At 35.3% G+C, this 12,156-nt stretch overlaps 1 protein-coding gene across 3 annotated transcripts in view; it reads right to left on the bottom strand.

Moving 5' to 3' along the window:
- PALS1 (protein associated with LIN7 1, MAGUK p55 family member) overlaps positions 1 to 12,156 on the bottom strand; it is a 96,042-nt gene that overhangs the window by 26,830 nt on the left and 57,056 nt on the right. For all 3 annotated transcript variants that reach the window (XM_011283287.3, XM_011283288.3, XM_045060091.1), the window contains exons 4-7: positions 9,159 to 9,236; positions 7,698 to 7,844; positions 6,038 to 6,199; positions 4,050 to 4,127 (exon numbers count right to left, since the gene is read on the bottom strand). In XM_011283287.3, coding sequence (XP_011281589.1) covers positions 4,050 to 4,127; positions 6,038 to 6,199; positions 7,698 to 7,844; positions 9,159 to 9,236 — 465 coding nt within the window. The remainder of the gene's footprint in view (positions 1 to 4,049; positions 4,128 to 6,037; positions 6,200 to 7,697; positions 7,845 to 9,158; positions 9,237 to 12,156) is intronic.

Below are 12,156 nucleotides of genomic sequence, written 5' to 3'. Positions count from 1 at the left end.
CATGAAAAAAATGCCTTCATGTTCAAATATTTTATTTCTTCCTTCCATATTATTTCAATTATATGGTAGAATAATCTAGAGTTTTGCACACTTGTCTGAGAACTCCAACTTTTTTTTTCAAGTCAATGCAGACAGAAGGAAACTGCCATTTAAATGATGTTATGTTGGGGCACCTGGGTGGCTCAGTCGGTTAAGCGTCTGACTTCGGCTCATGTCACGATCTCATGGTTCATGAGTTTGAGCCCTGTGTCAGGCTCTGTGCGGACAGCTCAGAGTCTGGAGTGTGCTTTGAATTCTGTGTCTCCCTCTTGCTACCCTCTCCAGCTTGCACTCTTTCTCAAAAATAAACAAACATTAAAAAATAAATGAATGAATGAATGATGCTGTTTCCTGGGACAAATGTGCCCATCACCCAGAAGTGAACTACAAAGGTGCCAAGACTCTTGCCCTCTGTGACTGATAGAGCAGCCACTGGTTGCTATGTGTGATGCAAAAGAAACCTAAATAAAGCAGTACTTCTGATAGAGCTGACTCCTGCCGTCTGTGACGTCATAATTCAGCAAGTAAATATAGTGGGGTTGGCAGATAACTCCCATTTTCTCTTAAACACACATTTCTTCAAACATCACAAAACATACATCAGAAAGATACCTTTTGCTGCTCTTAATAGATCCTGACTTGTACCATAACAGTGGTCAATAAATTGTTTTAATTTCTTAAATTCAGCAATCTCACAGATAATTATTCTGCATATTCTCCAATAACTAAAATTATAATTTCCTATCACTGTTTTCTTTGTGCAAGCTTTAATAACAGTAATTCATTTTCAGCCAGTTAGGTTTGATAAAAACTTTCCAAGAGATATGGCAATTTTGAGAGTTCTTCACAATTTAAGAAGGAAATGAAGGAAAAAAAATACTGTACATCATCTTTTCATTTTGAAAAGCATCTCTAACCTAAAGACACCTACAGATTCAAAGTAAGGGGATGGAGAACCATCTATCATGCTAATGGTAAACAAAAGAAAGCCGGAGTAGCCATACTTCTATCAGACAACCTAGACTTTAAAAAAGACTGTATCAAGAGATGAAGAAGGGCATGTATATCATAATTAAGGGGTCTATCCACCAAGAAGACCTAACAATTGTAAACATTTACGTGCCAAATATGGAAGCACCCAAATATATAAATCAATTAATCACAAACATAAACTCATCGATGAAAAGCATCTCTACCATCAAATGCTGAATCAATGTGGGGCTTAAACTCACAATCCTGAGATCAAGGGCCACATACTCTACTGATTGAGCCAGCTAGTCACCCCCAAAATACTGTATTTTAAAATGGATAAACCTTCCATCTTTTCCTTTCTCTCTGTCCCTTTATTATTTTTTTTAAAGCCCAGATAAGTAAATGCATATTCTAACCCTCCTCTGTGAAGTCTACTCAGATTGCAGAGCTACTTTTGAAATTAAGGCCTCATTTACAGGGAAAAAGGCATAGAGAATGAGGCTGATGGAATTCAGGGACAAACTATTTCCTCATTTTTCTTCCTACAAAGCACTTTAAACAGAAGGAAGCTTGCAGATGCAACATCAACTTCAATATGTTCCATAAGGAATGAAGGGAAAATATGGAATGATAGCCAAAATATGAAGCATAACTGTGATGAAATTTTTTTTTTTAATTTAACGTTTATTTATTATCGAGAGACAGAGACACAGAGCATGAGCAGGGGAGGGGTAAAGAGAGGGAACACACAGAATCTGAAACAGGCTCCAGGCTCCGAGCTGTCAGCACAGAGCCTGACGCGGGGCTCGAACTCATGAACTGTGAGATTATGACCTGAGCCGAAGTCAGTCGCCCAACCGAGCCACCCAGGTGCCCCATAACTGTGATGAAATATTGACAAAAAAATGAAACTGTGTTCTTTCAAACCATTATGCTTTTGTAGAAGTTAATAATAACAGACGCAATACACATCAGCCTTCTACATCAACTCAGCATTTTGAAGTCTGTAAATTTCTGAACAGCTTTACTGAGAAATAACTCATACATTATAAAAGTCACTACTGTACACAATTAGATACTTTTTATTAATTCAGAGTTGTACAACCATGAACAATTTTGTAACATTTTTTTATCACCTCCAAAGGAAACCTCATACTGATTAAGAATCACTCCCATGCTCTCCTAACTCTCCATTCCGACACCTAAGGATCTACTACCTCCTGTCTCTACAAATTTACCTATTCTGGACATTTCATATAAATGAACCAATATATGGCCTTTTGTGACTGGCTTCTTTCATCTAGCCTAATTTTTTCAAGTTCACCCATGTTATAGCAAGTATCAGTACTTTATTCCTTTTTACCGCCAAATAATATTCCTTTCTAAAAATGGGTAGATCATATTTCATTTTCCATTCATCAGGTAGCAGACATTTGGGCTGTTTCTACTTTGTGGTTAATAAAATAATGCTGCCATGAACATTCACATACAAGTTTTTTTGAGGATGTGTTTTCAATTTTTTGGATATATATCTAGGAGTGGAACTGTTAGGCTGTATGAAGTTTGTCTTTTACCATAGCAGTTGAATAAATGTTTAACATAAAGAGCAATAGATATTCTAAAATTAAAGCTGTACATACTTTGAAAAAGCACTTTTTCCTCCTGCACTATGTTTAAGTTAAATAAACCACCTATAATGACAGAAAAAGAAGTTGCAAGTCATAAAAATTCTGGAAGAAAACTATGTTTTATTTTTTACTTTTCAGAGTTTACTAACTTTGAAATATTAATATTTATGTTTATTTAAATGAGAACTGCTGAATTTACCTTTTACTTGAGTGTTAAGAAGTAATTAAAGAGACATTTCTAAGACTCAAAAGTAAACATATATGTACAAGTTTTTGTGTGGACATAAATTTTCAATTCCTTAGTATACCAAATGAGACAAAAACATATCCACACAAAAAAACCTGCATAGGACTACATGGATGGAACAAGAGGGTATTATGCTAAGTGAAATCAGTCAGAGAAAGACAAGTATCATATGACTCACTCATATGAGGAATTTAAGATACTAAACAGATGAACATAAGGGAAGGGAAGCAAAAAGAATATAAAAACAGGGAAGAGGACAAAACATAAAAGACTCTGAAATATAGAGAACAAACAGAGGGTTGCTGGAGGGGGTTGTGGGAGAGGGGATGTTTAAATGGGTAAGGGGCATTAAGGAATCTACTCCTGAAATCATTGTTGCACCATATGCTAACTAACTTGGATATAAATCAAACAATAAATTAAAAACCAAAAACCAAAAAAAAAAAAAAAAAACCAAAAAAAAAAAAGAAAAAAAAAACCCCAAAAAACCTGCACAGGGATGTTTATAGCAGCTTTACTGATAACCACCAAAACCTAGAAACAAGCAAGATAGCCTTCAGTAGGTAAGTGGATAAGCTACCGTATAACCAGACAATGGAACATTATTTGGCACTTAAAAAAAAAAAAAGGAGCTACCAAAAGCTAAGAAAAGACATGGAGGAAACTTAAATGCTTATCACTCATGAAAACAGCCAATCTGAAGTGGCTACCTACTGTTTGATTCCTCCTATATGACATTATGGAAAAGGCAAAACTATGGAGATCAGTGGTTGCCGTGGACTGGGGTTAGGAAGTGCCGATTAGGCAGAGCAAGACAATTTTTAGGGCAAACTATTCTGTATAATAAAATGATGGATACATATGAACTATACACTTGTCAAACCCATAGGATGTACAACACCAAAAGTGAATCCTGATGTTAACTATGGTCTTTGAGAAATAATGAAACCGTCGATTCATCAACATAACAAGTGTTCTACCTGGTACAGGATGCTGATAGTGGAGATAATTATGTGCGTGTTGGGGCAAGAGATATGTGAGAACTCGGTGTTCAATTTTGCTGTGAACATAAAGTACTCTAAAAAAAAAAGTTTGTCAGTTAAATAAAAAAGTAAACAGTAGCCACCAGAAAATAAATAATGGGACATAAAAAAATCACTTACTACTGTTTCCTTGGCTGGAGGAGGCTTGATCTGTTGACTGGGAATCAGAACAAATGTCAGAGTACCATGCATATCAGACTGCAACAGAAAGATTAGGTTATTTAAAAATTGTCACTTACAAAAATCATTCTATGACCTTATAATCAATATTCCCTAAACTGGACTATTCTGGATCCCCTAGAACACTTTCTAAAAAGTTGGTAAAGATGAATGCTGTTTCATAAGGAAGCACAAATTGGGCCTTTCATGAACTCCATTATATTAAGCTACTCAGGAATGGGACATTCTGCAATTCTGGTCCACCAGAGAAAGCCACTTAGCTTAGAAGTCTTTGGTTTTTGTATTCCATTTGGTGTAAGCTTAGAAAAATTGCACAGTGAAGGATTGAAAGATACCACAGTGCTATAACAATTCTAGGTTATCTACTCTGGCACACATCAATTTTAATAAAGTATAACTTGAAACAGTAATTGTGACCAGGATTAGAAAAATGATGCAAATATGCACATATTCTCACTTCCCAGATACATGGTCTCTGTCATTCATTCTATTTTTTAACTGTATGGAGTTTTACTGTCAGGTAACTATTATTTCCCAGTACACCACTGACTGCCTTGTTCAGATACCTCCAACCTGAACAGTAATCACAAATTCTGGTCCAGAGATAGCAGGGAGCAGTGTTCAACATAGAGACAAGAGCCAATAAAACAAGGCCTAAAAACAATGACCACTGACACTGCTCTACCAAAGCAATGAATGAGTTTGAGTGAAAATAAGGACATTTTATAGATTCTTCAACAAACATCAGTAGATAAGACAGATTCTATTGTAACAACTGCTATTAAATAAATAAGAATAGAAGTCTGGTTTGTGGATATATACAAAGTGATCAAACTGCCCTCAAACTGAAATGGCTTCCTGATTATACCAGCACTGTCCAAAAGAACTTTCTACAACGTTCTAATACGGAAGCCATTAGCTATATACTACTCTTGAACACCTGAAATGCAGCAAATATGAATGAGGAATGTAATTTTAAATTTTACTTAACTTAAATCTAAATAACTAGCACCAGGAGCTAGTGGTTATTATGTTGGGCAGTGTACATCTATACCATTACTATTACCTAATATCATTAAGGAAACAGCAATCAGTTGAAGAGAATTAAAAAAAAAAAAAGAACTTAAAAATGATAAGGGTATGGACTTTGTTTTATCATTATTTTCCTACTGGCTAGCACATGGTAGGCACTCAATAAATATATGTTGAAGAAATAGTTATATTGTGATTTCAGAGGCAACATACATAGTATTAATAAAGCTCAAAAAAAGAAAAAAATCAGTGGTAACCACCCCAAAATGAAACTCTACTAATAAGTATTACAGAAATAATTATATCATGTGAAAATTCAGTTAGAAATTGTCTAAGAATTTTTAATATTTTTTTTTTTTATTTTTTTTTTCAACGTTTATTTATTTTTGGGACAGAGACAGACAGAGCATGAACGGGGGAGGGGCAGAGAGAGAGGGAGACACAGAATCGGAAACAGGCTCCAGGCTCTGAGCCATCAGCCCAGAGCCTGACGCGGGGCTCGAACTCACGGACCGCGAGATCGTGACCTGGCTGAAGTCGGACGCTTAACTGACTGCGCCACCCAAGCGCCCCGAATTTTTAATATTTTTAAAATATTTTATTTTGAAGTCTAATTACAAAGAAACAGCTTTTAAGAATCTAACAGTTCTTTTTATTTTTTAACATTTATTTATTTTTAGGAGACAGAGACAGAGCATGAGAGGGGGAGGAGCAGAGAGAGAGGGAGACACAGAATCTGAAGCAGGCTCCAGGCTCTGAGCTGTCAGCACAGAGCCCGACATGGGGCTCGGGCTCACAAACCGTGAGATCATGATCTAAACTGAAGTCGGACACTGGGTGAGCTGGGTGAGCCACCCAGGTGTCCACCTAACAGTTATTCTCCTGTATTAACTTACCAACAAGTCAAAAACCTCATTGACATCTTTCCCTCGAATTTCAATGCCATTAATCTCCAGAACTTCATCTCCTTCATGTAATAAACCACTTTTCTCTGCAGCACCTCCTTTTACTATCCGACTAATGATGACAGAATCCATCTCATTACGAACTGTAGCACCCTAAAAAAGGCAGTATGTAATTTTGAAATAGAAATGCACCTTTTTGTTAAACATTTCTTCATTAATTTTTTTCTATTGTTAAACATTTCTTCATTAAATTTTTTTTCTATTCAACAATACTAGCTTTCAGTTATCTTGAAAAAAAAAAACAAACAAACCTAACTTACACAACTAGAGTAACCATGGTAATTAGCTTTGAAAGTTCATCATTTTCCTTACATTTTGTTTCAGACACACTATGTATTCATTAGAATCAAGCAGACTTCTGAAGTATACAACAGAAATATGCACTTAAAAACAACGTGAAGACCTATAATCAAATTTGTTCTCTAGATTCTGGATACTATTCATGGTTATACTATATTTAGACGTACTTTGTGAACATGACTTGTAACTATAAAAGTCCTTTTTTAAAATTCAAAATACGATTAAGGGATGAATAATAATCTGCTTGATTATTCAAACATTACATATTATAGCTGCAACCAACTCACATTTAAATGTATCAAACATTAGCATTCATTACATAAATTGAAAGCACAACTGAAATACATATGCTCAAAAAATGGAAATATGAAATATGGATTAAAAGCTTAAAAGCAGACAGAGTTCGTAACATTTTTCTCCTAAACTTTAAAAAAATTTTTTTTTAATGTTTAGTTTTGGAAGAGATAGAGGACAAGCAAGGGAGGCGCAGAGAGAGAGAGAGAGAGAGAGACACAGAATTTGAAGCAGGCTCCAGGCTCTGAGCTGTTAGCACAGAGCCCTACTCAGGGCTCAAACCCAGGAACTGTGAGATCATGACCTGAGCTGAAGTCAGATGCTTAAATAACTGAGCCGCCCAGGTGCCCCTCTCCTAAACACTTAAAATTTTCTTGTAACTTTCCCAATTTCTTTTTCTGTGGGGGGAAAAAATCTAATTACATAACTGCCCATAAGATACAGTCCCTAACTTATGTACCACACTATTCAAGATGTAATTTGAGACATTGTTTCTCTGAAAACAAAAGAAAGAAAATTGAGACAATGATAGCAGATTTAGAAAAGAGATCGAAAAAAAAGTTTTACATATGACATTAAAAAACAAAAAAAATTAAAACATTAATATTAACATTAAAGAATACATATTTCTAAGTATATGTGGAAAATATAAGTAACTGTATTTCAAAAGATTTAATGGAATGAAAATATCAGAATTTCTAATTATTGTTTTTTTAAAAAGCTGGGAGAATAAATGAAGCAGATAATTTGTCCCTTCTTCGTTCCTCAACAATTATTTTACAAGCTATTATTTTCATCAAATCATAGGTAAGAAAACATGAACAAATTTTTCTCAACTGAATAAGGAACATGAGCAAGAGCAAGAACATAAAAGAACTCCAGCAAATCAATCTCAAAAAAGAAAAACTACCAGAAATGTAAAGGGGTCTTCAATTATCTGCCATATAGAAGATCTCTGTGTAGAAAGGATCTCAGATCAGAGATGTGGAACACTTACCAGCGGAATATCTCGAGCCTTTTCGATACGAACTATTTTTACAGTTTCTCTTCCATATTGGCCAATGCTTTCATAAATTCTCTCATCTGAAATGGGCTCTAGCTGCATTTCCTGCTCAGCAACCTTATCATGGGCCAATAAAAGTGCCTGTTTCAAACAAATCCACAGCATTTACAGTAGCAGCATGATTTCTGTAGAGAGATTTTTAACCTAATAATGTAGATTAATATTCTCATTTAAATTTTTTTTTTCAACGTTTTATTTATTTTTGGGACAGAGAGAGACAGAGCATGAACGGGGGAGGAGCAGAGAGAGAGGGAGACACAGAATCGGAAACAGGCTCCAGGCTCCGAGCCATCAGCCCAGAGCCTGACGCGGGGCTCGAACTCCCGGACCGCGAGATTGTGACCTGGCTGAAGTCGGACGCTTAACCGACTGCGCCACCCAGGAGCCCCAATATTCTCATTTAAACCTTTAAAAGAGGTGCTATAATTATTTATTCAGATCTGTTTCCAAAGTTTCTAACTGAAGTACATATGCAACCCTGTGTCTTTTATAGCTAAAAATAAAGATGTGTTAAGTATAACAGGATAACTCTCCGATGAGTTATCAAAGTCTAAAATGCTTATTAAACTTCAGGGGCACCCAGGTGGCTCAGTTGGTTAAGCATCCGACTTCAGCTCAGGTCGTGATCTTGCAGTGTGTGAGTTCAAGTCCCATGGCAGGCTCTGTGCTGACAGCTCAGAGCCTGTAGCCTGCTTCAGATTCTGTGTCTTCCTCTCTCTCCCCCCTCCCCCCATTAACGCTCTCTCTCCCTCTCTCAAGAATAAACATTAAAAAATAAAATTTAAAAAATGCTTATTAAACTTCATAAAAACAAAATCAATTTAATGGACCAACACCATAGAAAATTAAAATTTATGGAAAAATATAACCAAAAAAGGGGAAGAATTTTTTTAAATCTTTATTTTTTAGAGAGAACATGAGCAGGGGAGGGGCAAAGAGGGAGGAAGGAAGAGAGAATCCCAAGGAGGCTTCCCACTGTCAGTGCAGAGCCTGACGTGGGGCTCAAAATCAGAAACCATGAGATCATGACCTGAGATAAAATCAGGAGCCGGATGCTTAACTGAATGAGCCACCCCCACCCAGGTACTCCCAAAAGGGAAGAATTTTTGTGAAAAATATAAAGTTGTTTCAAAACTAATGTGGTTAATTTTAAATACAAAAATAGATAATCCAAAAAATAAGTAACTATATAAATAAATAAATATCTATATTATATATCTCTATATATATTTCAACATAGTAATTTATTTTGCAGTGGGAGGTGTAAATAAAACAGGCTGGACAGATAATGTTTGAGGTTCTTTCTAGCCCTAAGAGATTTTGATTCAAAGAGATTTTGAATGCTAGAAAAATCACATATATATATACATACATATGGTTCTGTTCATTTTCTACCTGAATATGTGGAGCATTCAGCAAAGCAGTTAATTCTTGTCCTTCCTTCTGGTGGATTGGCTTCAAAACAGTTTGTACCTAAGAAACAAAAGATTATTTTTCCTAGGTTACAGGAAACATCACCAGCATCTATACAAGTCTTAAAAAAAAAAAAAAAAAAAAGATACAATTTAAATTAGTAAAATCTACTTATAAGAAAGGAAAGCACTACAAAGAATTATAAGAGAAAAAAGGAATGTATTTTTTCTCAGAGTTTTCCATCTTGCTATCATTGTTAACAGTGTTTTTTATTTAAAAAAATACACTAAAGATTTTGGTATTTATGACTATGAATGAACTGTTTTTTTTTTTTTAATTTTTTAAATCTTTATTTTAGAGAGAGAGTACAAGCAGGAGAGAGGGGCAGAGGGAGATAATTTTAAGCAGGCTCCATTCTCAGTGTGGAGCCTGACGTGGGGCTTGATCCTATGACCTTAGGATCATGACCTGAGCCGAAATCAAGAGTCAGACAGCCACTCAACCCACTGAGTCACCCAGGTGTCCCAAACTGTTTGTTTCTTGGAAGTTTCTATCAATGTACTATAAAATAGACTAAAAATGATTACATAAGGGAAGAAAAACTATCTTAGCAGTTACTTGCTACTTTGTACTTTTAAAATATGTTTATATATTTTAAACCAGAGATGACACTTTAAAGAGTTACAGACTAACGAGATAAGCTTACATGAGAGTAATGGAACAACTACAATACCACAGGCACAGGTAATTAAAAAAGTCTCGAGGTGGAGCAATTCTTGCATTCATAGGAGAAACAATTATGATGAGTTTCTTTTAGCCTTTGTTTCCTTACCTATAAAATGGCACCTACCATTCAAAGTTTGAGATAATCCATATAAACTGCTTAGCACAGTACCTAGGCACACAGTAAAATCTTGGTCTGTGAGCACAATTCACTCAGGAAACCCGCTTGTAAACCAAAGCACTCATGTATCAAAGCACATTTCAAGAACCATCGGCTCAGTTGTGATCATGTAATGTTTGGCATCACATTATTACTCATATTGTAAGAGACTGCTGTTTATGTTAAAATGTATTAGAAATGATTGCCTGGCTTGCAAGACACTCACAGAACAAGTTACAATCCAAGGTTTTAATAATAAATTACTATTGTAATACATTTCTAGATGTGAGTTATTCATATTTTAACATTTCTATATTAATGTTCCTAAATTTCTATACTAATGTTCCTACACTTAAGTGTTAAAACAGTTTAACACAAGAATTATGTTTCTTAATGTTTTGATAGAGCTTGTACATAAAATCACCTGAGCATGGTGATTTTTTAAAGGTGGATTTCTGATTTCTTAATTTTAACTATATTGATAGTTACTTGTCTACTTTTTTGGGTTATCTGTCCTTAAATCACTTTGGCAATTTATATTTCCTTAAAAGAACCATCCACTTCATAGCACTTGGACATTTAACACCATAAAGCTGTAACTGTATTATAATTTTTTAATCTCCTATGTTTGCATTCATGCTTTTTTCTTTCCTGATGTTACTGGTATTTTTTTCTTTCATGTAACTTGGCAAAGGATTCTATATTTTCTTGTACTAAAACCCAGTCTCTAATTTTAAATCTACTGTTCCTTCCATTTAAATAATGTAATTCCTGGGATGCCTGTGTGGCTCAGTCACTTAAGCATCTGACTCTTGACTTCAGCTCGGGTCATGATCTCATCTCATGGTTCATGGGATCGAGCCCTGTGTTGGGCTCTGCACTGACAGTGCACAGCCTGCTTAAGATTCTCTTTCTCCTCCTCTCTCTGTCCCCTCCCCTGCTCGTGCTCTCTCAAAAATAAATAAACTTAAAAAAAAAGTTTTACAACTCAGACCAACAATCTGATTTTTTAAGTGGTAAAAAAAACTCTGACAAGCTATTTTACAAAAGATAGGGAAACAGCCTATAAAAAAATGCCCACTATATGTTAATACAAACTAAAATGAGATACCATTACACATCTGCCAGAATGATAAACAGGAAACAACTCAAATATCAACAGGTGAGTGGTTAAACAAATTGTGGGATATTCATACAATGGAATACTACTACTCAGCAAGACGTTACAAATACTGATAAATGCAACACATGGATAAATATGAAAAAGAAGTCAGACACAAAAGACTACATATGATCTTATTCCATTTATATGAAATGTTCAGAAAAGGCAAATTAGTAAATAAAAACAAAACTGATCAGTGAAGGCCTAGGGCCCGGGAAGTGGGAAGGAGGTGTTACTGTCTGTAAAGGGCCACGAGGGAGCTTAGCAAAAGTCACGGATGCTTCTGTAACGACCACAGTGATAGATTACACAGGTGTAGATCATGTGTCAAAGCATACTGAACTATACAATAAATGTACCCATTTTAAGCATATGTAAATTATAGCTCAATAAAGTTGGTTACCAAAAAAATATGTCCATAAACCCCAAAACTATGGGAAAATCTGGGTGTATCTCCTTTACGCTTAGTTTTACCGAAATAAGATCATACTATTTATATAATTTTATAACAGCATTTAATAACTACTTTTACTTGATATTAATTATAAAAACATTTTTCTATGTCATTAAATATCTTTTTCAATTCTAAAACAGAAATATAAACATTTTAATTTTTGTTGGCTGTCACTTACAAGATCATGTCCAAGCTCCTTAGTGTTATTCTTAGCATCATCTGATTTCTGCCTCTTCTCCAGCCCTATCACCTGGCACTCCTCATGCCATACTCCTCCATAACCTTTTTTGGTCCAGCCCCAAACTGCTGCTTCCTCCCTGCATGCATCAGGCTGTCTCCCTATGATGACCGTGAATGGTCCCTATGATGCCAGCTGTTCCAGCTACCTGAATTTGCTTAAATAACATGTACTCAGAAGTCTGAACAAACTTGATTTAAAATTGTTGATGGGACCAGACTGAGCTCATTATAGATGGAACTC

The sequence above is a fragment of the Felis catus genome, chromosome B3 (genome assembly GCF_018350175.1).
Source record: "Felis catus isolate Fca126 chromosome B3, F.catus_Fca126_mat1.0, whole genome shotgun sequence".
NCBI classification, from domain to species: domain Eukaryota; kingdom Metazoa; phylum Chordata; class Mammalia; order Carnivora; family Felidae; genus Felis; species Felis catus.
Note: the sequence above shows the minus strand (reverse complement) of the source record. Positions and strands in the feature narration are given on the sequence as shown.